General features: G+C 42.9%; 2 protein-coding genes across 11 annotated transcripts in view; both read left to right on the top strand.

Moving 5' to 3' along the window:
* znf609b (zinc finger protein 609b) overlaps positions 1-9,463 on the top strand; it is a 75,181-nt gene extending 65,718 nt beyond the window's left edge. Inside the window, exons 5-9 of one of the 4 annotated variants that reach the window (XM_070971528.1) lie at positions 392-2,735; positions 2,860-3,226; positions 4,264-4,644; positions 4,903-4,981; positions 6,191-9,463. In XM_070971528.1, the coding sequence (XP_070827629.1) occupies positions 392-2,735; positions 2,860-3,226; positions 4,264-4,644; positions 4,903-4,976 (3,166 nt within the window). In that variant the 3' untranslated portion in view covers positions 4,977-4,981; positions 6,191-9,463. Of the gene's footprint in view, positions 1-391; positions 2,736-2,856; positions 3,227-4,263; positions 4,645-4,902; positions 4,982-6,190 lie in introns of all 4 variants that reach the window. The other 3 variants (XM_070971438.1, XM_070971699.1, XM_070971615.1) reach the window with 3 other exon arrangements.
* Positions 9,464-10,833: 1,370 nt separating this feature from the next.
* gramd2aa (GRAM domain containing 2Aa) overlaps positions 10,834-27,562 on the top strand; it is a 31,333-nt gene continuing 14,604 nt past the window's right edge. For 2 of the 7 annotated variants that reach the window (XM_070961199.1, XM_070961234.1), the window contains exons 1-3: positions 10,970-11,219; positions 18,394-18,498; positions 27,462-27,519. In XM_070961199.1, the coding sequence (XP_070817300.1) occupies positions 11,080-11,219; positions 18,394-18,498; positions 27,462-27,519 (303 nt within the window). In that variant the 5' untranslated portion in view covers positions 10,970-11,079. Of the gene's footprint in view, positions 11,220-13,041; positions 13,293-18,393; positions 18,499-27,461; positions 27,520-27,562 lie in introns of those variants that run through there. The other 5 variants (XM_070961243.1, XM_070961208.1, XM_070961225.1 and 2 more) reach the window with 4 other exon arrangements.

Below are 27,562 nucleotides of genomic sequence, written 5' to 3'. Positions count from 1 at the left end.
GATCTCCATTACAGTGAAAACAATTGCATGCGTAGGTAGATTTAGGTTGGTGATTGTAATGAGGTTAAATACTTAAATACATTTTTGTTTTATGTCTGTACTTATTAAGGTCAATTAGTCGAGATTTTATGCCATTTTTCGTGTTGATTATCGTCAAAAAACATGTTATGTTGTACAATAATAAAATGATTTATAGTAAAAAGTCCAATGGGGAAAATAGATATATGCATTACATTATTTAATCCACACAAAAATGTTCATTTTAAAATAATGAGTAGGTTATTTTCCATCAAATAATTTCAGAACTGAAACTAAAACATGGAGTTGTATTGAAATCAATTGATACTTTGATATCACTAATTCTTATACTCAAATTTTGACACTCTTGCAGGTTTTGTGAATCCCCTACAAGTGATCTGGAGATGAGAAATGGCCGTGGTCGAGGTAAGCGAATGAGACCGAATAGCAACACCCCTATCAACGAGAACAGCAACTCATCAGACAACAAGGGCACCACCAACAACAAGACGCGTGCTGCGTCTAACAGCAAGGGCCGGAGGGGCAGCCAGACGCCATCAGAGCGCCGCACCCCACCTAACAGCAACACAGAGGACATCAAGGCCAGTCCCTCCTCAACTGGAAAACGCAAGACCAAACCAGCCTCAGACATGGAACCTAATTCCAGCTCAGAGGACACCAAAGGCAACAAACGTATGCGGACAAACTCCAACAGTGGAGGTGCAGGACCAACAGGTCTACCTATCCCTTCTATTAAGACTGAGCCACTTCCACCTCCCCTCGATCGCAGCTGCCCCTCTCCAGTTCTTATTGACTGCCCACACCCTAACTGCAACAAAAAGTACAAGCACATCAATGGTCTCAAGTACCACCAAGCCCGTGCCCACAATGATGATGACATAAAGCTGGACTTAGATGGAGACAGTGAATATGGAGAGGACTCAACTCTCCACCCTGAACCAGGCAACTGTAATGGAGCCTCTATCTCTCAGAAAGGATGCTTGTCTCCCGCACGGTCTGTTACTCCAAAAGGCAGGAATTTTGATGCTCAGAGTCCTTCCCCGTCTCCTGGCAAGTTTGGTTCAAAGCAGAGTAAAAAGAAAATGGCCGAAGCTGATCCAGAACTTGTGGGTACACCGACAGATGGGTGTGAAGATGGGCTATGCCTCACTGATGAGGCCAGTAACGATGGAATAGATGACAAGAGAGGATCAGACAAGTCCAGAAAGGGTAACGCTGGGACAAAGGCTGACAAAATGTGTCAGAAAAACATGAAGTCGCCACGGCCCATTGGCCCTGGCTCTACAGCGACCCAGCAGATGTATTCTTTTCCTCCTGGAAACCCAAATTCTTCACCGGGGCTTACCCCAATGATACAAGGAATCCCCAAAAGTCCCCAAATGAAAGGCACGCAGCCTAAGCCCCCTGCCATTGGAGATCCTGCCTCAAGTAGCTCCAAAGACAAGAAGAAGAAAGACAAGAAGAAGAAAGATTGTGGGAAGGAGGCAGACAGCCCCAAGCCTCCGGGAAAAGGAGGAAAACTGGAGGAAGGAAAGCTTCCATACTCTGAACCTTCTGAACAAGGAAATAAGGGGGAAGGACTCCTCAATGGCTCCTCAGATCCTCATCAGAGTCGCTTGGCCAGTATCAAGGCTGAGGCTGACAAGATTTACAGCTTTTCTGACAATGCCCCTAGCCCATCCATTGGTGTAGCTAGTCGGATAGATGGCACTGGAATGCCACAGCCTCTGACGCCACTTCACGTGGTGAACCAGAATGGTGCTGACAATTCTTCAGTCAAAACCAATAGCCCAGCATATTCAGACATTTCAGATGCTGGTGAGGATGGTGAAGGGAAACTCGAAGGTGTTAAAGTCAGGACAGAGGACCAAGCCATTAGGGAAAGTGTCAAAAAAGCACTCTTTCCAAATCAGACACCCAGCAAAGATTCGCCGTACTACCACGGCTATGAGACTTATTACTCACCCAATTACGTCAACCCCAGTCCTGCTGGGCCCAATGCCGGCACATCAGTGCCTGAAGGTCAGGTTAAGCTCAAAAAGGATGATGACCAGGACCAAGGTGAGGAAAAAGTCAAGGTTGATGTTCATGAAGACCGCAAACCAGACAGCAGTGCTCCTGGTCAGCAGCAGCAGCAGCAGCAACAACAACAACAGCAGCAGCAACAACAGCAACCCTCAGTTATCCAACAGCGATCCAACATGTACATGCAACCTCTGTACTACAACCAGTATGCTTATGTCCCGCCATACGCATACCATCCTGATCAAGCCTACCATAACCACTTGATGAACACCAACCCAGCCTACCGGCAGCAATATGAGGAGCGGCAGCGACAGATGGCTGAGCAGCACCGCGCTGCTGAGAAGAAGTCAGATGTAGCTATAAAAGAACGAGAGGCCTCCATGAAGGAGGAGTGGAAACAGAAAAGCCCAATGCCGCCAAGCCTCTCCAAAGCCCCAAGTCAGTCAGATCTTGGGAAGACGCCGCAACCCCCAAGCAAATCCAGGGACTCGCCCTCTGAGCCGCCCTCCAAATCCCTGGGAAGCATAAAGGGGGAGGATACAAAGTCCCAGCAAGCTGAAGGGCTGAAGATGAAGCTGACTGAAGTAGGCCACCATGGAAAGGAAGACTCTAAACAAGCATTGGAGTCCAGAAGTCAGGCAGGGATGGAGCAGGCCATGTGGTACAGACAGGTAAATACTAGTCCTACAGGTTTAGATATATGCTTTTAAATCTGCTGTGGGAATGGTTATTGAATTAATCAATACGTAGATGCTGATTTTTGCTGACTTGATCCGTCTTTCTTGCCTTCAGCAGTACCCTGAGAGCCAGAAGCCGCAGGCAGAAGACGAACACCAGCAACAACCACCTCGATGGAAAGATGAAAGGGACAGAGAACGGGAACGCGATCGTAAGTTAAAAGAAGACAGGCCCAGGCCCAAGGACAGTCAAAGTGGGCCCAAGGAGGACGGCAAAGAGGGCAGTGATCCCAGAATCACTTCTGAGGACCACCGGGTCATGAGCAAAGACTCTCGTTCTAATCCCCACATGCAGTTTTCATCACCACTAGCACAGCACCAAGGCTACATGCCCTATATGCATGGTTACCCCTATGGACAAGGCTATGACCCCAACCACCCTGGATACAGGGGCATGCCCTCAGTCATGATGCAGAATTACCCAGGTATGCATGTATTGCTTTTTTAAAATACAGTGGCTCTAAGGATTTGTTAATGCTGCTTTAGATTGTCCATCAGACCTTTGTTACTCCAGTCTCAGCAGGACCTCAGAGTGCTTCTGTGATAATTTAATTCAGAACTGACTGAAATTTCTGCATGAAAACTCGGGTGTAATTTGAAGTAATTCTTGTGCCGTTTTGCTGGAAATTGGAGTAATATTTGAAAATTGTGAAGCAGCATGTAATAATGATACTGTGGAGGTTATTGGGGGAGAACACAGCATGGGAGGCATCTGCAAATAAGTTAGATAGGTCAAGTCAATCAAGGGATAATTTTGTTTGACCTATTCTGAAAAGGCTTATTATATATGGAAGACAGCATACTAGAAAAAATTGCAGGCATCCTGCTATTCTTAAGCTGTATGTATTTGTATTTATTTATACATATATTTTTAAGGGATTGGAATAATGGCAAACCACTGGGGAGGCTACTGAGAGTGGTTGAATTTGTGTTAATCCACATATTCTTGAAGCGTCTGATATATGTGGCCCAGAGAAAATAGTATGCATGTATAGTAAATGTGTGACAATATAAACAGTAGAGTTGTTATCACACTAACATAACTGGTGATTCACCACTAGATATGGCAACTACTACTACTACTACTACTACATACTACCGATAAGCTCCTTTCCTTTGTAAATTAAATGAAAACACCAGAGTTGGGCCCACTGTGGTAGCCACGTGGCAATGTTTACGGTGTGTGTTTTTATTTTCATGATCAAAATGATCCCATGTAGAGCAAATATGCCAGTTCTAGACTGTTGAATTCTCGGTACCTGGATATAGGAGCACTATTAAGGAGATGATGTGACATTTTGTGCAGAAGTCAAAATTGACTGGTCGGTGCTCTGAAATCAATTGTGTTGACGATTAAGCTTGATTGATGTGAGCATTAATGAGAATAATCAATCATTAGTTGTCGCATTTGCGTTCCATACCAACCTAAATTTGAACCATCAATTTTCTTAATCACTTTTAGGTTCGTATCTACCTGGAGGCTATCCGTTTTCTCCATATGGCAGTAAAATAGCCGGCGGTGAGGAAGTCAGTGACAAATCTCGTGCTAGCCCTACTGTCACCAAAACAGCAACGGACTCCAAAGCCCTGGATATCCTGCATCAGCACGCCAGCCAATACAAGAGCAAATCCCCCACAGTAGGTGACAAGCCACCCCACGACAGGGAGCGGGAGCAGGACAGAGGAGCCGGTGGAGACAGAGACCGGGAAAGGGAGCGCGAGAGGGAAAGAGAAAGAGACGTGGACCGACCACGATCCTCCCCCTCCCAGCGCATCATGCCCTCTCACCACCACCTGGGATACCCCCTGCTCTCAGGCCAATATGACCTGTCCTACGCCACAGGTCAGTCAGTCCTCAGTCGTCCCACCTCTGCTGCTCGACAGCGGATTCACTTAACTTTATACTGTTCTGACATGCTCAGTAAGGTACTATACGTGCAAAGCAGATTAATGCCAGTTACTTAAATTAAAAAAGGCCCACAGCCCAGAGTGCTTACTGTAAGTAGATGCAGACTGTTAAATTATGGCAGATCAGCGATCTAAGTTCAGAACCTAAATAGGAAATATCACTGATAGCCGTACATTTTCCAACTCACCATAGGTCTCTCCTCATCAGCTATTGTTGCCAGCCAACAAGCAGCAACCCCCTCCCTCTACCCACCACCACGGAGGTGAGAACGGTAAGACCCCCTTAGTTGGAGAGACATGCAAAAGGCTGACAGTGAAACAAAACACAAGCCTAATGAGACACGGATGAAATGCGAACAGTGTTTGCAAACCTGACAAATACAGGTGGCAGACGTTGTGTTTCACATCGACAATGTACATATTTGTAGTTAAAGACATTTAACTGATGAGTTGTGAGTCCTGGCACAGATGTAGATTGTCCATTTGAGAGTAAAACCCAATGTTTCTTTGTCTTCCGTTTATTTGAAGGGAAAAGAGCTCCCTGCTCGACACTTTCTGTACAGCATTTATGTTGCAGACTCAGTGGCAGCAGCCTGTAAAGAAAACAAATCCCAGCCAAACAAAGCCTTTACTACTCTGCTGCAATCTAGCACAATATGCAGTGCAGCATTTAGCCCCTCAGCTCATCCATCCTAAGTAGGTCCTCTGAGGACAAGTGGATCACAGTGTTGATAATAGAGACATGGAATGAGCCCGCCAAGACACTCAGCCAGAGCAGCCTGCACTGACATCTAGTGAAAGCGCTTTCAAATTACAGCTCAGCATTTCAATAAGTGTACTTAGAGCAGCCAGTTTGGGTACTCCTGGCTAAAACGAATACAACAGTCCAACATTAGCAAGGTGCACTAATGAAGTGGTGGAAGGAATTTTCAGACCCTTCAGAAACAGCACAGAAAATAGTCAAATGTCGTCAAAAACAGCACTTTTTCTACTCACATGCAACCCAAAGTGTTTCACAGATTAAAACAGCAATAAATATAAGTCTGCAAGAATACATGACAGTCAATAAAAAAGATAAACACAGTGATTAAAAAGTATAAAAACCAGTGATTGAGACTCAAACTGAGGTGAGTTACAAGTGAAAGTCCTCCAGTCAAATATTTAAAGTGAAAGTACTCATTATGCAGAGCACTTCATTATTGTACATATTATACTACTGTGTCACTACATTGTATGTGTTAATGGGTAAACAGCATTTTAGTGTTGGAGTTGGTAGAGTGGAGAAAACAATTTCACATAAAAATCATATTTTTAAGATATTTTGAATGTAAAACCTGAATCTACTAAGTAATAAAAGTTGGCTCTCATAAAACTCATTCCATCTGAAATGTAATGAAGTACAAATACCTTCATTCAGCGCAGCCTACCTCATGCAGAGAAGATCTTTTAATAACCGAGTGTTTCCTTTGTATCTTCCGCAGGGAAACCTGACCGTCACACCTCAACCCTGCAAAGATTCATGTGACTGGCTCACATGCGAGCAAAATCTCCCGGGTGTTACCTTTTAGACATCAGTTGAATGGTGTTTATATCTATATTTTTAGTTCTTCTGCCCCAAGGCGAGGCAGGTTGTCGTTTTTTCCCCCCCTCCCCTCGTAAATGACCCCAGATTTTCCAGACCTTGGACTGTAACAGGACTGATAATAACCCAGGTTCAAAGCCATCACTCTGCCTCATCACGCAGAGGAAACACCGACCCGCTGATTATCTAGTCTTTGCACTGTCAACAAATACAATGCAAAATAAGACTATTGGACTGCCAGAACAGCTCTTTTCTTGTTTTGTTTTTCTTTGACTGCATTGTTTTTTGTCACACGCAGAAAGAAATTGGCAGGGGATGTAGAGTGGCTGATGGGAAAGGGGAGTCAAACTAAATTAAAGACTGAAAAAAAGTGAATCATATTGAAATGATTTCAACTCTCATGTCTTTGGCTTATTGTATGCCGTGAAACAACAGTATATCCTTAACTTGACAAATGTTTGGCTATATTTCGTGGGGAGAGGGAATATGGCAACAGCTGCTTTCATCAGAGACTTAAGAGCCTGAGACTGAAGGTTTTTGTTTTTTTCATCTTCCATCGTCATTGTTGATTCCCATCCTCTTTGAACCCTCAGTTCTTGTTTCAGGGATGATGTCGTCATGTTTCGCGAAGGGACCGCACACACCTCAATGGAGAATAAACACTATTCATGTTTTTTTTTCTTCTTCTTCTTCTTCTTCTTCTCTCGATGATACTTTAGTCCATATCATTGTGTTCATCCTTGAATGTGTCTGACGCTGGTGTTAGTCCAGTTTTTCCTCACAACGAAAGGGTCTCTGTCTTTACACTCACTCAAACGGTGAAGCCACATCAGCAAGCGATGAGTTCAGGGGGCATCGTCATCCCCGCATTCGGCCGCCTGTGAGGGTTTTGGTGTTTTACTGTAAGATTGTGCTTCGTTCAGCTCGTCAAGTTTGTTTCTGTAAACAATGTGAAATATCACTCGACTCATGTAATTTTCTGCTGTAATATAGACTTTTAGCCTACTTTTATGTGCATAAATGTTTATATTTATCCCAGCACGCAACTGTTTAAGAAGTGTCACTGTTAAATAGCTTTTGGCCTCCACAGAGTTTTAACATTATGTGCTCGGACATTAACGCTGCAGAGTCCCTGAACGTCTCACTGTGCTTCTTCTTCGCCCCAGCTTCGATTTGATTCACTTCACCTCTATCAGCACATCACGGGCTTGGCTCTCATCTCCATCCATCCCAGCATGCAGTGTGCACAGTTAAGACCGGTTCCAGACCTCTGGATCGCTGTCCACATCTCAGATCTTTATCAGCCATTGAGTGGCAACTCAAACTTGATAATTCAGTCAGATTAACTGAAAACCAAACTGCAAATCGGTCTGATTTTTGGTGAGAACATCTCATGGTGCTTCATCTCTTGCTCGTGTGGCTTCACCATGACACACCGTCACCTCGCACAGTGGTTAGCATGCTCCCCTCACCACAGCAAGCTTTGGATCAGTCCTGAACTGGGCCAGTGAGTCTGCTACCTCAGACAGCACGTTGCTTTGTTCAGTTTGCTGCCTGTGCTGTAAACGCAACTACTGGCACATTATACACACGTGCATGAAATGACCCAAAACATCTTCCCGCTCTCACTATGACAGAACAAACACGAACCAATCAGATGCAGACAATGAGCTTGAATGGAAAGGAAGGCTGAGCCAGCGCAGAGCTTGGAGCAAAAGATAAAACGAGTGAATCATGCCCACAACTGGAGTCGGCCAATCGGCTGAAGAGAAGCACGTCGCTCGAGGCTTTCCTTTGGATCTCCAACTGGTGGTGCCACTCTGTAAATTCACCCAAGTCTTGTTAACTTTAAGCGACTGTCGGCACGGCCGGTTCTACCAGAGGGACCCTCTTGGCTTTAAATTACAGTTCTCTTATACCTCAGGGGTTGCAAGTGAAATTCTATCCATATGCTGTTTGCATTGATTTCAGAGGGCTTCTGTTTATAGTGTGAGAAAAGCACATTTTCTGCTCTGAGCTGGAAGTGCTGCAGCGGTTCATTCAGAAATGATAAATTGGCTCAGGATGTGGAATTATTAAAGGTTTTGTGCCACACCGTGCTGCTGTGTGTGGTGTTGTGAACAGTCTTTATGTTCCTCCGATCCATAATAACGAGTAGAATATTGACCATGTTGTCATTCAGTTAAATTGGATTGATTATGCTTTTACAATCACTCTTAATGTTCCCACTGTTGTAGGTTTTTTTGTCATTTAATACTGTGTGTGTTCAAGTCCATAAGCCACCGGTTGCTCTCGTCTGACACCTCTGTTTGTTGAGACACTACTTATGATTCTGAAACTGCAGCTCTTCATTTTGAGGTTCTCGGACATTCCCAGTAAATAAGTTGCCAGTTTCTCGTCCCACGGAAGTTCACAAGATGGTATCTTTTGACTTTTTGCGCATTTTGAAGAAGAATGGCTGACATGAATAAGCTGAATGTGGTGGTGTTTGACTTGTACTTAATCTGTAAGGGTAATCTAGGCAGCTGTGATGTTGTCATTAAAGTCAGTGGGTTTTAGTACCAGCAGACTGCATACAGTACATATAGTTTTATCAGACAATGGTTGTGACAAGTGCATTTGTTCTCTCTCTGAGAGTAGTAATGTTATCTCAGTAGTAAGCAAAGCCCAGTGAAAATCATATATACTAAAGTGTATGAAAAGCCAGAAAAGTAATGTTTGCTATCAACATATTGGAAAGTGCTTGGCTCTTGTATTTTGCAGGACTGTATTTGTTTCATGGTGAAGAGTATATTTATTGGCCAGCAGTTGTCTCAATTGGTGCCTAGTTGAACATTCTTCTGTGAAAACGCAGAGACACTTGCTCGTTTGTCTTTTCCTGACCCACCTACTGTCACACAAACCCCTCCCCCCAACCCCACCCCCACCCCCCCAGGAAAAAAAAAAAACAAAAAAAAAATCAAGTACCAGTTCTGGTGCTTGCAAGGATGTTTACAATGTCTTCATTTTCTTTCTGTGTGAGAAAATTCAGAACTCTTTGCCCTCTCCTTTCTCCCGCCCTTCAGGAGTTTGTGTAAAGTGTACATTACCATGGTTCTTTTTTATACAATACTCTGTAACTTGCCTTTGTAAATTTGGGCTGGAAAAAAATAAATCTTTTTATGAGACAATCTGTCCTGGGAACTGCTCAATGGCGTCTGCTCTGGAGTGAAGCTAACACTGTTAAATGATGCTGATTTCAGTGTTCCAGTGTGTTTTTGCTGGTGTTATCTTCCAAAAACTAAACTTAATTTCTGAATGGGTCATGGACAGTAAACTGATTTATAGTTTAAGTCACCAGAATGCAGGAAGTGTCCAGCATTGCTCTCTAACTTAACTTTCCTGGAGAAGTTGAGCGGATGATGATCTCAGTACAGGAGCTGCACTGTGGCATTTGGCCACAGGGGAGCAGCGTCTCTGAAGAGTCAAATGTCACATTTTAGCCTGTTTTAGGGAGTTTTACTGCCAATGCACTCACTGTCCCTGAGGAGGTTTGCTTTAGCACAGTGTACACACCAATTTCAAACAATATGCAAGCTGCTGTTGCTGTAAATGGAAAAACTCTTTTCCAGCTAAACTGTTGTTACTCCGCTGTGCTGAAGGATGCATGCACACGTCTGTCTTCATGTTCTCCTGCGCTGTGCTCACTGTAAAGGGGCCCTGCGGAGTTTAGTTATATTTAAAATGCACTGCATCTTTGAGGTCTAGCAAACGTGTTGAGGGCATTTCCTCCATGCCGTCTTCTTCACTGCCTTTGCTGGTGCACTGCAGCATATCTTGCTGTGTGATTGTCACAGCGGAATCGTGTGGCACCATTATCATAATCAAATCATGGCTCTGTGGTGCTACTCAAGGTCAAAAGCTCCATGGGGAACCTTTACATGTGTGTTCAACATGCACCAGCAGGATTTTGTGCCAGTCTCCATTCATAGACTCTAGATTTTTTAATAGGAAGAATTGGGGAGGAGTTAATGATATTAGTGAGTGTATGTCTCAATAAAAACCCCATCAGACGAATTAGTATTCAAAGCAGAGTATTTAAAGTCTGGAAACATGTCTGAGGGCGTTCGCTGAGTCAATAAACATGCAAAAATGCCGAACATTTGCATTTAAGCTGTATATACTTTTAAATTGAATATCTTTGAGTTCTGAACTGACAAATTAAGCAATTTTAAGATAACCTCAGGCTCCAGAAAACTGATGAGCATTTCAATTAACATAATGGGCTGAAAATTAAAACGCTCATGAAGCTGCGAGGCTTGCCGCACGTCAACAGTTCACTCTCTTCAGAACATCACTTCACGCGCACGCTGTTCAAACTTTATCTGCACCCGCTGCTGTGCCATTCACGTCTATCAGTCACCGAGGATATTTTTAACTGCCCCTAATGCTCCTGAACCGAGAGGCCGCTCTGTGCATTAGCATAATGCAACACCAGTGACGGCCAGCGATTACGCCGGGGATGATTTTGTTGAGTGTAAATGTGAAATCTGATTATCCCCTGTGCTCTCGGCTCGGCAGAGGGAGGAGGGCCGGAGAGAGGGAGAGAGAGGGAACGAGGTTGGCTGGAGGAGAGATTCAGATGGGAAGGAGGGGTTAAGATAGCAATGTGCTGAGCCAATGGCTTTTCCACAGAGCAGCTGGCTGGCATCAGCGCAGGACGGGCCGCTCGGAGGAAGGATACCTTGAGGACGGCTCTTCTCCGCTCGCTGTAGGACACTCGCTGAGGGTGACTTCCAGGAGGTGTTCATGGGATGCACTATCTACGCAGCCAGCCCTAAGGCCCTGCCTGCCGACGAGGCCCCAGGCCAGGACAGATACTGCCAGCTTCCCCACTACCGCCACCCTCATGGTAACTGCAGTCAGAGGATAGCAGCCAGCAGAGCCAGGTCAGTCAGCACCACACAGGAAGTGCCCTGACGGTACAGCATACATGGCATGCTTGTCATGAGTTAGCCTTGCAAGCTGAATCCAGGTAAAACTGGCGGCCTTTATTGCACCTGAGCCAGTGACAGAGGAGGAGATGTGATTGGAGGAACTCCCTCAGATTTGTATGTTTCTAAATCAGAACAAACATTTGGATTACAAAATAAGACAAATTTACAAGTAGATATTTTACCCTGAAGTCACATCCTCCTGATTTTTATTGATTTTCACAGCCGTAGTTTGTACGTGCAGTGTGGGTTTGCAGCTGAGGTGTTTTGCCTCTGGATCTCAGTGCCTGCATGCACAGGAAGGAGACCAACACTAAATCACCGCTGCAGCATCTGCCATCTGTTTCATTGCATCGTCTTTGTCAGCAGTTTGCAACATTTTCTCATGATATTTCCAGACTTCTTCTCTTTTACACAGTCAGTGTTTTTGCTACACCTGCAGTCTGGACACAGGTGATTCAGCCGTGATTGGAACTTTATTTAAAACACACAGTTTGTGATTACAATGCTGCTTACTGGCACAATGGGTCACATAAGACTCTTTTCTCATTTTACAGTTTTTTCCCAGCACCGTGTACTCGTCCTGAGGATGAAAGCTTCTTGAACCGCGTCTCTGTCTTTTCACCTGAGTACTCTCTTCAACATGACAAATGGCTGAATGAATGAATGAATGAATGTTTGCAGCGGTGCACTGAGAGAGGAGGTAGTTCTCATACTGTGGGCACGACTGCAGATAAAGGTCTTTACACATTAGCATTCAGTCTATGATGTGTGCAAATGGTTTCCCACTTTGGACTGCGGCTGCACGAACCTCGTGGTGGAATGTACTCAAATGCTGTACTCAAGCATTTCTTCTTTCCGCTACTTTATACTTCACTACATTCCTTATAGATTCACAGGTAAAACATATGGTTGATCTGAGAAATAAGATGCATTCTTACTCCAGTCAGCTTTTGAATGCAGGACTGTAATGGAGTACTCTTATAGTGTGTTATTAGTACTTTTACTTGCTTAAAAGATCTCAACAGTGGAAGCATAAAAAGTCCAACATTCAGAATATCACAGTAAGTATTATCACCAAAACATACTTCAAGTACCAAAAGTAATGTTCCATTTCAGAGAGATTTTCACCTCATCTCTGGATTCTTATTATAGATGCATTAATGCAGAAGCGTCACTAATGTTGCAGCTGGTAAAGGTCATTTCAGCCTCTTTACATACTTCTGCTGAATACATCAGAATTTATTTTAGTAACTTATTTTAGTATAAATAATTTAAATCTGCAAAATAACTACAGTTATCAAAATGAATAAATTAGTTGTTTAGTCTCTAAAATGTCAAAAATATGATGAAAAATCCTCAGCAGAGCCCAAAGTGACACTTTCAAGTAGCATAAAATGGAAATCACCTCAAAATTGTACTGAAGTACTGAACCTGAGAAAGTACTTTCCACCACTGTCAATACCTTTTATGGATAAACTGACCAATCAGTAACACCACAGCAAATACTGAGACACTGCCTTCATGATTTTAGTTGTAAATAAGAAAAATAGTGTATTTTTACACACTTACAAATAAATAAAAATAAAAACCCCGACTTGCGCTGCACTAATGGGTTCATTACTGTCGGTAGCCCTGATCTCACTGTTAATCATCAAACTGCAAAAGCTCCCGCTAGTCTTGCAGGAGTAGTGTAAGAGCAGTGGTTGTGTTATTCTGGGCGTCTGTGGGAAGAAAATAGCCGCCGTTTAATCCCCTGGCAGTGAGTAAACAGCCCACACTGGGCCAGCCTGTAGGTAAGCTCAACCCACCTCTCACAAGACGCACTGGAGAGGAGGTCACCGCTGCGCCTGCACCACTCTCTGCTTTAGCTTCATCATTTGTGTCGGCCTCGACTTTTCTGTCCGCTTTTCGTGGATATAAAACATAAAATGACTTCACCGAGAGATGCAGCACAGACCTGAGGGGTGTCCTGGACCCACAAGGCGAAAATACGGTGGAAAAGTCGCGGCAGTTTGTGAGCTACAGGTAGGAGCCGTGAAGCGATGTTAAGCTAGCGAGAGGAAAAGTACAACTTCCGGTGACGATTTCAAAATAATAGCACTCGACGAATTCGGAGTGTTGCCGAATAGCAGATTAGGCATAGCAATATTGCCTCTAATTATGACACTTGGTGTTTTGTAGTATATTTAAACCAATTGTTATGATCTGGATTCATGCTGAAAGTCATAAATGAAGAGTATTGTAGACTAGTTATCACCAATGAATTTTATTAGAATAGAATTACGCAATAACAGCCTCTCTATTATATTAAGTGAAACACGATTCAACAAAAATTAATTATTGTGTTGCCCCTTATGCCCTGTTACACTGTTAATATTTTTTGCAAAAATGAATGATTTCTAGATTTTGAAAAATTGCTTCATTCCGCATGTGAACCTGGTTTCTTTTGAAAAACTTGATACTGTTTCTGTTTCAGTAGTAAAAAAAAAAACAAAAAAAAACAGCATTTGTTCAAAAAGACTGGTGCAATCGATGCACTGCACATACATTTCAGAATAAAATGTATATTTGGCAATTCATATTTAAAGTGGTCTTTTATAGTGGAGAATGTATAATGTAAAGTATGATGGCTTTTGTACTGCAGCATTGCGTTTTGACACAATAAGACAGTCCTATAGTTTACATCAGTCTGATCTTTACTTAAACCTGTGGAGCTGCAGAAGTCTTAATATGTTTTAATAATGGACAAATAACTTTGTGTCTGATGTCTTCATTAGGCAAAACAAACACTTTACAAAACTAAAAGTATTTCCATGAAATACCCCATGAAATCCCTTTGGATTTCACACCAAACAGTAATTACCGTGCTCCAAATAGTCTTCAGTCATTACATTTGGAGGCTTGTGGCGGCTTAACGACACACGTCTGTCATCAAAGGCTGTTTTGAGGTGCTTACACAATGGGAGGATGTTTCAGAAGGTCTCAAGCAGTGGAGAGTGCATAGTCCAAAGTCAGTGCGCCAGTAAGAGGTTCGTAGACTGTTTGTGTCTGTTAAATGAGGACCAAATAAAGATAATCTACATCAATAAAGGACAAGAAGGAGCGTCAATACTCGGAAAAAGAGAGTCACAAGAGCTCTGAAAATTATTTACAGAATATATTACAGCCATCGTTTCCCTTTTTGTTTTTATATTTGAATTTCTTTATTTCTCACAAGCACGCTCAGTTTTTTTCCCACCCACACGAGAAACCTCCCATCTGGACTGCTCCTAAGATCGCAGACAACTCTAATTTTCTCTGATAATAAGACAAACCCACCTTCAGCTTTGCAGACAAATTAAACCTTTGCTTCTACACTCCCACTGTGAACAAAGCTGTGTGCCTGCTGTCGCGTTGGGAAGCTTCCTTAAAGTGGAGACTCAACAATCTAACACACACAAAAACTTCTACACTGTTTATTTTAGCTCATCTGCTGAACTTCATGGCAAATCTTGGAAAATCTGTTGACTCATAGTGACCTTGCCTGAGTGAATGAAGACTCAGCTGCCGTAATATGCCGTAATATCTCTATTAAACTGATAAAAGAGCACCTTCATTCAAAGAGTCAGAGTGATAAGTGATAGCGTCGGTAGATTGTGCTGTATGTGTGCGCGAGGTGGGAGGTCATCGCGGCTATAACAGATATAGAACAGCTTCGCCTCCTAAACTAATTTGGACTTTAGATTGTGAAATTATTATGATGTGATCATAATGACATGCATCGGACAACAACGTCTTAATGGCACAGAGGTACGGGGAGATAAGTGACCGGAAGCAGAGAGAGTGCTGTGACTCAACAATTCCAGTGGCGAGCAACCTTAATAAGATTACAGTTTATTGGATTAGAAGATGTCTTGTGACAGCACAAAATGCTTGTCTCCTGAGATGAAGAAGGACATGGAGGAGGAGGAGGAGGAAGAGGAGAGGCATGTAAAATCCAAGATCCAGCAGGAGAGCATGAGGGAGGTTCGAGGGGCTGTGGGGTTCATGTGTCGCTGAATGTCTGCTGATCTCTCTGTTCATAAACATAAAGCCATTGTTCGCTTGTTAGTTTTGGAGAACAGTCACAGCGCCGCCATGCTGGGTCGTGCATGTGTGCATTGTCTTGGGGAAAAATGCAGAGTTGCTATAAGGCAACTTTAAACCCTGAGCGTGTTTAGAGGAGCTGCTGCTGACAACAGATTAATCATCATTCCTGTTCATGGAGACGGAGTGAAGCTTTCATCTGCGACTGTTTCCACCTCGCTGCTCCTGCTACACTGCCTCTCTGTTGCAGCTCGCATCCGGATCAAGACTCTGTTTTAGTCTGCAGGGTAGTGACAGGAACTGCTGCTTTCTACATGAAACCCCACACGCCAACGCAAACACTGGCCATGCTGCGGTGTTGTATCACCAGCAGGCAGACAGGTGACTGCCCAGAGCTCCCAAAGCCTCCAGAAACCAGACTGTGTGGCAATTCTTAGTGGTAATTTCCTCAGCTCAGTCAGAATGTAGCTTGAAGATCTTCATTTTTTAAAACTGATTTGTTGAAATTTCCACATAGCAAACTTGCTTCAGGAGCAAGAATGCAATGAACAGACACTGAGGAATGGGGGATTAGCAGGGGCTCATTTTTCCCTCTGTGGGACCCGGTGGTCACTCATCTCAGTCAAAACCTTCTGATTCAGATGACAGGGGGACAGTCCATGCTAGTACTGACCAATGTCTCATTTCTTTGAGGGACTCTCCTTATTGGATGTGTGCTTTAGCAGCAGCATGGCATTAAGCGTAATGGCCAAGCATCTCACTGCTTTTATTTATATTCTCTCTCCGTCTTGGTCTCCTGACCAACAGCAACAGTAAAACCTAAATGGCTGTTTCAGGTGCAGACAGTATTATGCTGACGGAGAGGAAGTCACAGGTTGTGATGAAGCTGAGGGAACATTTTGATCATTTGTTTAAATCCAATTCCTGCAAATCTCATGTAATGAGAGGCCTGTTCTGCGAGCAAACATGATGTGATCAGGGTAACCAGAGAAGCATCTGAGGACACAGTGAGGCCTCCCAGCTGTCAGCTAAAGGGTCATAAGGAGTTTTTTCTTTTCTATCTAAATAGAACATGAGGTGACAAACTGTCCACTATCTCGAGCAAGTTCTTCTGCAAGCTGGTTGTCACATGAAAGTGAACCAGTGGCTCATTGGAAGGCAGAAAACTCATCTCTGAGCTCACAGTGTGCTTTAGAAAATGGGCAGCGGTTGTGTAACAATATGTGCCTTCTAGTTTTTGTAGTTTGCATCGTCCAAAACATTCACCACTCGTTGGTACGGCCCTTGTATCTGAGCACAACTACAAGCACCTTTTGAGCATTGTTTCCACAAGGCTCCATTTTGCCCTGAGGGCCACACATCTGGGATCAGATACGCTCCTGAATCCCTTAACCTCAGGCTTAAGGTGAAAAGACCCCACAAACCCTTCCCTTATCTCACACAATAGGCCCTTACCTCCCATTCAAGCCTCTGTGATCACAGATAACCAGTCAGATGTGAAACCTGTAGGATCAGGAAGGCCCTGTTGTTTGAACAGGTCAGTGGCTGATGCCAAGCTTCAGGCCAATTAGAGATAATACATTGGAAACCGCATGCCGCAGCCTATTTCCATCAGCACCTGTAATTAAACCAAGGCAGGTGGTAACGACTTCCCCTCTCCCACAGGAAAATATGGCACAGGGCCAGTGGGTGTTTGTGTATGGATGCATGTGAGGAAGAAAGAGAGATTTCATATGCAGATGAGAGGAAGAAACACAATAGATAGTGTTTTGTGACAACACTGCAAAGCATTTGGAGGATAATTTCAGCTTTTTCTTCTTCGGTATCATTTAAATCAATAACTACGTTTACATGCACAAAACACTCCGTTTTTTACCCTTTTAATCTGAAAAAAGACAACACTCCTTCTCAGCTGTTTACAGTGAATATTCCACTAATATTTCCATTACATGCAGCTGTTCATGCTTCGATTAACAAACACAGCCTCCCTCTTTTATTTGTTCAACCACGTTGCGATATTTGTGCGTATCCAAGTCTTTCATGATGTTTGAAAGCGTAGATTCTGAATACTGTCATACTTAGAGTAGTAATGAAGTATTAGTGCACATGTGAACATAGTCAATGGTCTCCAACCAGGGGTTGTCACACATTGTGGCCATGGCCATAATTTTACGTAACTTTGAGCCTTAATGTAAGTTAATGAGTGAAATCCGTCCAGTGAACACATTAAAAACATGACGGGTACTCGAGCCCGTCCGAAGATTCGGGGGTACGGCATCATGCGATCCAGTCTCATCGCATGATGACGACCACTCGCCTGTTTGTCGATCGCTTTTGTGGTCTCATTGTAGACGGAGGCCAGGCTTGTTTTCCCTCCCATGGGAAATCGTTTGCCGCCATTCATTTCAAATTGTATGCAAAACAACGTCACCAAGCACCCAAAATGAGCTGAACTATATAATCCATCTCAGTAAACACTGAAGTGCTTTGATTTGATTACCTCTGAGTGTTTTCATATCAGCGTGCGTGGTTCGTTCTTTGCACCGTAGGAGGAAATCTAGGTCTTTGTTTGAAGACATACCCTCATCTTTCACAATTTATCCTTGTTTTCTCCTTCCTTTGGTGTCCGTAATAGTTAATTCTGAGAGATGTTTTGGTGCTAAAAACATTCAAAATATTTGAGGAAATGTTGGAGTCAGCCCGCAGCAGCACATCAGGTCAGCCATCTGCACAACCTCGGAGGTGATCTATTTCTTTGTAGACAGTGTGGCTGAGAGCAGACACTGACCTCATTTACACAAGCAGAACGCAGCCTTTTTTTGCTGAGCAGAGGTTTTTAATGTAGTGTAAACCAGCAGAATCAGACTTTGAATGTTGCATCATCGCTGTGTTGATTTTGGAGAGCCGGACCTCTTGTTTGCCCCAGAAACTTTTTGGAGAAGAGCTCTCTTTGAAGCCAAACTGGACACGAAAACAAACATGTTTTTTTTCCCAAGCGCACATGAGTGTCCAGCGGAGAGGCGGGCGCTGTTAACATGGAGCTGTGTGTTTGTGTATTTAGGGCCAGGAGCATGACTGAGCAGCAGGAGCAGAGCGAAGAAACAGGCCTGCTCCCAACACAGGACCTGGACCCCTCCAAAGACGACGACACACACGGCCACTTCAGGCAAATCTCACACACACGCTGTTCTGCAACACTTGCTGTCTTTCCATGCTCTCCAACCCCCCCCCCCCCACACACACACACACCATCTGTATCCTGTGCATGGTCATGGCTTGCAGCCGTAGGAGATTTATTTTCACAGCACTTATGTTGTGCTTTTATTTCAGCCGTATTTGATGTCAGACAATGGTCAAATGTACGCACACGAACACAAAGAGACCGCAAACAGAGGTTAAAAAAGGACGTTTATTCTCCCCCCCCCCCAAGACCTGCAAAGTAGATATGTGATTGGAAAATGTAACTGCTGTAGTTACATTATGAAAAAAGCATTTTAATCCACCTCAACATATATTTCATGCATGCATTCATATGCACAGTGTCTGAGTGTGTCTACAGCCAGAATGCGTTTGTGTGTTATATAAGAAGGATTCGAGGCAGCGGCAGTGTAATCCCGAGGAATCTGTTCTGGGATGGGATTTAGCACTGAAGCATGGTGAGAGACTCGAATGCTTTTTGTACACGTCAGGCTTGCAGCACTCAGCTGTGTGTCCCAGTGCCTAACACACTCCTGTGTTGCTGCATGTCATAGCTCAGGTTGGAAATATTTGTTTACAGAAATATTTAAAGCTGCATTAATGGATTTGTGGCCACAAGAGGGATGAAAAAAATCAAAACAAGCCGTCAAATAAGCAACCGCCACATGTCTTTGGTTCATGAAGTTGTAATGGCTGGTGAGTTTACAAACAATCGGCCTTTCACACATCCAGCACTGGCAAAGAAACATTAACATGATATTGAATTGGAGCGTAAGTCTAATATTCGTGCTCCTTTCAGCTCTGTTTTGGTCTCCACCAACTTATATTTAGCATCTAGCTCTTTAATTGCTCGTGTTCAGTTGGCTGCCTATATGTTGCACAGGGCTGATCGAGCCAGGCAGGAAGTCAGACAGAGGACCGGCAGACAGAATCCAGTAACTTTTCAAAATAAAACACCCTGCGCACACTCCCAATCATACATCAACAATGCACACAATTAAAACAGAATTAAAAAAGAAACCATTTAACTACAAAGCCCACTTGTCCATGCTAGAGGCACTTATATCAAGGAAAAAGGATCAAACAGCTAAATTTGAGCAATTCAACAGAATCAGGCAGGCAAATCGCTCCTGGTGGAGTGTGAAGCTGCGTGGAGGACGAACAAAACTGTGCAGCATCCATGCCCAGTGGAATCTCCCGATCAGGCATAAATGTGCTCAAAACCAGAACTATGAGCTAAACGAGGCTAAAAATCTAGATCTTAAGAGTCAGGTGATGATTCGCTGAGGGTTTGTCACTATGAGCGACCACTTTCACGTTACACAGAATCATTTGACTCAGTGTTCACAGTAAAAATCGTATTACATGATGTGGGTTAGTAGTTTGCCTCTCACAAACACTACACTTCAGTTTTTTTCATGTGGCAGACAGTCTTTGGGCTGCACTTACTCTTGAAATATCACTAATAAGGAAATTATGACGCGTACTGAACTTTTGTTGTCCCAACATTTTACCATGAAACTCATAATAAGCATAATGATTTTCCCTGCATCTGTAAAAAGAGCAGCTCTGCTCACCTGTGCAGGTTGAAACAGGGCTGAGGTGAAGCTGCAGGTGCTCACTCAGTGTGTCTCGGTTGGCTGTACAAACAAAATATCAGCTGACAAAAGAATGACTTGATTTTCACATCTGTACGAACTGTTTCTCTCCATGTTTGATTTGAAACTGAGGAAACAGTTCGCAGTTTCCTCTCCTGCTCTCGTCTTCTCTCGTGGATGCTTTGAAGTCTCATCGTGAGTCTATCCACTTCTGTCTGGGCTCTCAGTCCCAATTTCTTCTCCTCCAGCTAAATTATTGACTGGGAGTCCACTTCCACTCTGGCCACCGATGGGAGGTGTTCGCTTTCTAATTTAGGATTCAATTTAGGATTCTTTGAGCTTGTAATTAGTTTCACTATTCAGCCTCGCAGCCAAGGGCACTGAGATACGCTGACAGAGGCGCATGCGCATACACACACAAAGCAGGCAACATTCTGCTTTGCTCACGGGGGTATAAGATGATGTGCAGATTTAGTTTCATTTCTAAACCAGATCAAAGACAACTGTTGTTGCCGTGTGAGGATTTCTGGGTTATTCTGCCTCATTATACCTCATGCGCAGGACTCACAGGCTCACTACATGTGCACGATGTGATCTGCGGTCCACTGAGGGCACGCGGCACCTGGAAAACCACCTTATTTTGGTGTTGTTGCTGTGTGAAAACCCTACAAGGGCTGCTCGAGTGATTTTCATGTTTTCACTTCAGCTGGAAAATTCCATGGTTCCTCCTGGGCCTGTGAATTCATGCCCATCCCTCTGAATAATATCCAAAATAAACCTTTGGAGACACTTTATTAATGCTAGATTTCACTGCTGTATCTTTGACAACTGTCCATCATTTCCCCCACGCTTCATCCCAGTGTGACCTTGTTTATACCCTTTGTGGAAAAGAAGAAAGCTTTACCTTGACACACCGCGTTCACAGCTCTCCGAACACGGCGATGGGAATTGCCTGAAGCAGTTTTCTTATTACACTCACCTAGATGCACCAGCAGTATTGATTAAGACCTGGATCTTGTGTAAAAGAGAGAGACAGATGGAGAGCGAGGACTGGAGAGCCGGTTAGTCCCCACAGAGCTGCCTGTGTTTTTAATAATCACTCTCTTCTCTCCACCTGGGAGTGCAGAGCCACTGTGGATCCTATTTATAGGCAGCAACCAGCAGGCAGAGCAGCACACATGCACTATTGTTCATAACATGGTCACAAGATAATGGGTTTGCTTTTTCTAGGAGGGCGGCTTTAATGAGGAATACGATGAATTTGCACATCTAGGACAAGCCACATGAAATGATTAAATGTTGGAAAGGTTAAACAGAGGGTAGCCTTGGACACCTCTGATGACCTGATTTCTGCTGTAATTTAGTTTGGTTGTGGATCACTTATTAGATATCCAGTTTTTAAAATTCATCTCAATTGCCCTGAAATTGTTGAGGAGTTCTGACCTTTAGAGGTTTACATATTTACATATTTACATTTATTTACACTTATTTTCACTTATTTAATGTACACGATATGTGGCTTTTCTATGTCAACACACCACAATATGTGCAGGGAAGAGACTATTGTGGCATTGTGGAGGATGTGGACGGGTGCAGGGTGGATTTTCTTACTGCTGTTTTGAAGATTAATTGTGATGTAAAGTGGAGGATGTATCACTTTAAGCGTCTGTAAGGTGTCCAGCAGGAGAGCTGCCACAGCTGCACTGCTCTGCTGTAAACAACAGCCTCGTCCTGCTCTTACACAAGCATGCACACACACACACACACACACACACACACACACACACACACACACACACACACACACACACACACACACACACACACACACACACACAGCAGGCAGCCATAGCATCTGTCTACCCCCTCTGCTCTCTGACACTTTAACCCTGCTTGGGTCTCTTTCCAGCCTGAGCCATGATGGAAAAGATGATAGTAGAACGACAACAGAGATATAACAATAAGTGACCTCACGCTTGAAGACCAGTGGTGGGAAACTGCTAAGTACATTTACTCAATTACTATATTACAATTTTGTCCAAATTTCTTATATTTCTTATTAGCTTATAAAACACAACACTCTGCCAAAAAGTAAACCAGTGGCTCTAAGCCTTGTCTAGTTGGGACCTTTGTCATGTTTCAGACGAGTTGTTTGTCAGCCAGACAGAGATTTCCTCTCTAAACTTCTCTCATGATTTAATTTGCAATTTAAATAGCTCCTCAAGCCCTGAAGAGGCAAAACAATCTACTAATTAGAGAAAAGTCAAATAATACAAAAAAAATCAATACATATTGGGTGTCAGAACTTTTTTTTTCTTCTTTATCCTCCCAATAATCATCTCTTGACCCATCAGATTTGGACTAAACTGTATATACAGGATTTAAAACTAGCTCCACCTCAACTAGCTGTAAAACAAATGCTGCTTAGAAACTGATGTATCAGTGTTAATGATCTAAAATTTCACATATATTAAATGTATCACCAACAGGAGCCATTTTCAAGTACATTTGATGATAATACTTCTGTACTTCTACTCAAGGAGGATTTTGACTGCACGCTTTGGAGACTCTGCCTGCATACATGACCATTTGCCCTGAAAATAAATTTTCATTTATCCACATAATAAACCACAGATCTCCAAATGTGTCGAAAACAACCAGCAAAATGTCAGTTTTGGCCAAGGGCATGTGACTCAGCACAGGAAACAACAGACGCAAGTTAAAACAGAACTTAAGCTTGCTAAATGTAGCTGCAGGGACAGAGCAGAGAGCACGCTCAGTCCTGCTACTTCATGTATGAGCTCAACACTTTTTTCTAATTGTTTTTCGTGATTTTAGTGAGTAGGAAGAGTTCCCGAGCAGAACAGCTTGCATGTGGGTAAACTTTTCTGAGGTGTAAAGAAAAGGAGACGTCCCAGCTCTGATGCCACGGCTGGTCGAATTGTTAAGAACTGGGCTGAACAGTTGGCAGATATATTCTGTTTTATCTTGTCTCTCAAACTCCAGAGGGTCCCTTGTCTTTGGAAGGAGTCCATCATTTCACATGTGCCAAAAAAAGCTCCACTTAAGGACTACAGGCCTGTGGCGTTTCCCTCTCTTATAATGAAATCATTTGAGAAGATTTTGAAGGGTGCTCCTTTGAACACAGTTCAAGCTATTTTCCAGTTCGCTTACAGGTCAGGCGTCAGTGTTTATGATGGGACAGGCGCCTTTTCATTTATTTATTTTTTACTTTTTTAAGAGCAGCATGATACACACAAAGGACCAGAAGAGCAGCTATTCAAACACAGCGACCTCTCAAGAAAAACATCCTCGTGCCTCCTTCACCACATCCTTTCCAATGCCCTTAAAATGTCTAATTTAGATCCTTCTGCAGATTATTCTGTGCTGAAGCTGCATATCAGGAAAATACAGTTTTCTCCAGATCTGTCAAAACTGGCAGCACATTAAAAAAAAAACAACCTTTTAAACATGATTCTGGCACACCTACAGGGTGCAAAGACTTTTGTGCCTCTAGTTTTTATTGATTTCTCCTCAACTTTTAATTGTATCCAGCCTCACACTGTGGCAGGAGGGCGAGAGAGCATCCACAGCTTCGATCCTGGCTGATTCTGGCTGGTGGATTTCTTAACTGATACGTTGCAGTGTGTGAAGGTTAACAGTGTTTTATCAGATGTTCTTTTTTCCTCCACCGGATCGCCTCAGGGGTGCGTCCTCGTGCCTCGTTTATTGGTTTTGCGCACTAACGCATGCCAGAGCCAATATGTGAGGCATCATATCACTGAGTTCACAGAAGATTCATTCAGTCATTGTAGAGGCAGATTTCATGGACTGCTTGAAGTCATCCTTCTTGGGCCTCACTGTGTCCAAAACTAGAGATGGCAATGGATTTTTAGAAAGAATACGGTCATCGCTTCTGTGGTGCTTAATGATGAGGGTGTTGAGTTGGTGCAGCAGTGCAACTATGTCTGATGACAAAATGACCTCCCAGCTTCATGTAGATGCAAAGAAAGCCCATTGTTGTGATGTGATTACTGTTAGCTGTACACGAATTGTCCTTTGACCTATATTACAGTCCAGTACAGCAACCATAGAAGACTGTCTCCCTTGTGATGCTGATAACGTTCTGTGCTGTAAACAAGCTTTACGTTAAGCATGAAAGTTCGCTCTCGGCCGTGGAAGAAGCCGGCCCACATGTTATCTTCAGGAGCATTCGACCATATCTCAGCTCTCATCAGTGGAGTTTGCTCAGCTGTCTCAGAGGTGGATCATGTGTGCTCAGCAGTTGTTTCTGCTCGCAGCACTTTCAGTACTTTGTCATCTGAGAACTTTTAGCCAAAATGGATAAGACAAGTCCTACAAGTAACAGAGTTGAAATCACGACTGAGCTCACATGTCAACAGATCCATCGTTATGACAACTGAGCAAACTCCAACCACTGATGAAGAGCGTATCACACAGTTAAAAGCTAGTACTGTGAGTAGACCTTGAGTTTAGATCATTTTGACAAATCCCTTTATGTTGTGCATGTAGTGCACATTACACTGATTTTTTCCATATCCCCTCACATGGTGTGTACTGCACTCTATGTATTAATGGCTTTATATGATGAGTTTCCACTCCACTTTAATATCATTTACGATGACAGTGAAGGCGATTTTCCACTGCTGAAGTGTTATTTATCTGTGCACTCAGACAGAGAAATCAGCATTTCCTGGTCATAATTATCGTGGTGCCATCGTGACAGATACCTGGCAGTCAGTTTTATTTCCACTGTGTTTCACCATGAGGGGAAGAGTGACATGGAAAGAGGCAGCAGAGTCAGGGAGAGTTGTTTGGGGACAGAGGTCACGCTATCTTCTTACCCAGAGGAGAGTCTCTCATGAGAGCGCGGACACTGACAGTCCTGCTGCTATACAGGCAGCAGTGAGGGGTATTTTAACATAATGGCACCTTGCTGTACGGCGGTAAAGGACAATGTTCAAGGAGAATACAAATGCAGTGCTGTTGCATTATGATGTCCCTGGTGAGTCATAGCACAGCCATGTTGAGACACACATTCATGAAGTATTTCTCTGAAACAAGTGAGGATGAAATATTGATTTTTTTTTTATTTTATTTATTTATTTTGTTATTGCATTTGTATTGTTAGTTCACTGTAGTTTTCACAGACTTCTGCTGACCGCTAGAAAGGCTAAGCTAGCTAGTAAGACTCGTTAGGCGCTAGCTAAGCCCCCCTAGTTGCCGTTGCTATGTCTGTCTCTCTTCTAGAAGTCACTTAAGTTTGCAGTAACAGCAGCACATTTACCATCCAGACTCTCAGCAAACTACTTTTGAAAAGGTCCTTGACTTCAGACAAAGTTAAACAAAAGCATTTGGATTTATAGCCAATGACTGATGATTTTGTTAGCTGAAATAACAAATATGCTAGCACACTGTGGCACCTGGTGATAGCTAGCTAATGAAGCTAACACTAGCTTCATGAGTTAGCTAGCCGAAAACGCCGTTGCTGGCAGGCGTTTCAGTGTTCACAGTCCAGAGGACGTTTAAATCTTTTAAAAGGGTATTAGATATTCACTTGATGACTACATAGCTACATGGTGTTGTGCTAAAAGGCTAAAGCTGCATATCCCGGGCAAAACATTAGCATCCTCATCAGTTAATGTTCATATCTAGAGATTAAGAAACAGCCTTGTTATTGTATTGCACAGTAAAGCTAGTTAGCCCTGTATTGTAAGCAGTGGTGGAAGAAGTGCTGAGACATTTTACTTTGCTAAATAAAAGTAGTAATACCACCTTGATAAAGTCTTGAATTCAAACTCTTACTTGAGCAAAACTACATATTTCTGATTCACTTAGGTTTAGGCTACATGTAAGGAAGGTTTTAATGTTGTCAACTGTATTAAATGTTGGGAAATTTAATCTATAACAATGCATACTTTATGAACTGATTATAGGTGTTATGTGTGAAATCTTCATCTTACTGTCAGATAAGTGTAGTGAAGTAAAAAGTTCAATATTTCCCTATATAATAGGTATAGTAGTGTATAAGTATATAGTATTATTACATAGAAATATCGAAGTAATGTACCTCAAAATTGTACTTAAATGCAGCAGTTAAGTAGGTCTTAGTTCCAGTACACCTGTGATTGTAACTATGAAAAGAAACCATGTGTATGACCATTATTTCTTTCATAACATAATCCCAGGTGCTCATAACTCTATTTTCAAATAGTCAATATATTTTCATATTTAGGGTTGCGAGTGAAAATGCTTGAGGATGAGGACTTTAACCAGTGTGTTTGACACATGTAGCAGCCTTCCTGTCTCCTTCACATTAATCCCTGTTGGAGTCTGCCGGGTTGAAGGCATCAAGGCTCACTTTCCTCCCTTCATTTGATGCCTTTCTCTGTTGCACAGTATGAAAAATAGCTTCCACGGAGTGAGATAATCCATCACAGTAAACATGAAGCAGTGATTTAGTTTTGCCGGAGCTTCTGTTTTATCAGTATCTCCTTGAACAGGAGGAGTGTCTTCATATCAGCCCTGCGATGCGGTGTGCTCTCCTTGCTGTCAATCACCTACAGCAGCACTCACACAAAGATACGGGTTGAAGGGGAAGTTTCAGAAAATCATTCCTCAAAAACATGTAGCCTTTCAGATTTTCATTGTTGCATACATATCTTCTTAAGAGCATCTTAACTGGGACAGTAATTCATTTCAATGACATTTTCCTCAAAGGGCTGATTATACTGTATTTTTATCTGCTGGGTGGTTTTGTGTGTATTAGCAATAGACATGAGTATCATGCTGTGACATCTGCTGCTCTGCTCTGACTAGTCCTCCTGAGGCAAGCTCGATGCCAGTCCTGCGTGTGTGTGTGTGTGAGTGAGTGTGTGTGTTCATGTGTTCTGACTATAAAAAGAACAACATAGATAATCTCCTGGCATGGTCACTATTTGTGTTTAAACAACTCAATATTTATCTTTTATTATGTTGTTTTGCAACAGCTTTCGTCTTCCTGCAGTAATGCACACACTGATGATTAACTTGTCATGTGGGAGCTTTGACCCAGTTGGGATTATCATGCAATATACATATGATATACACAGATACACACATACTGTATGCACGCACACAAGCAAACAGGCCGCATGAATTCATTAATTCAAACATGCTTGTAAGAATATACCGAGGTATGCTTTGTTTTTTAAATACTGATTTTTGAGAAGACTTGCAGATGCATGATATATTGTGCATACAGTAGAGTTATTGTTGAGTGGTAAATATGCATGTAAAGAAATGTTAAGTGTGTTTTTCATTTTCATCACAGATTTCAGCTGATTGAAGACCTGTCCTATGAAGATGTGAAGAAATGTTACCGGGGCTCGGTGAGTCTTTTTATTCTAATTCTTACTGTATCTGTGATTGGAG

This window comes from Chaetodon trifascialis, chromosome 1, assembly GCF_039877785.1.
Source record: "Chaetodon trifascialis isolate fChaTrf1 chromosome 1, fChaTrf1.hap1, whole genome shotgun sequence".
Lineage (NCBI taxonomy): Eukaryota > Metazoa > Chordata > Actinopteri > Chaetodontiformes > Chaetodontidae > Chaetodon > Chaetodon trifascialis.
The sequence above is the reverse complement of the archived record's forward strand: the minus strand, read 5'-3'. Positions and strand labels throughout refer to the sequence as shown.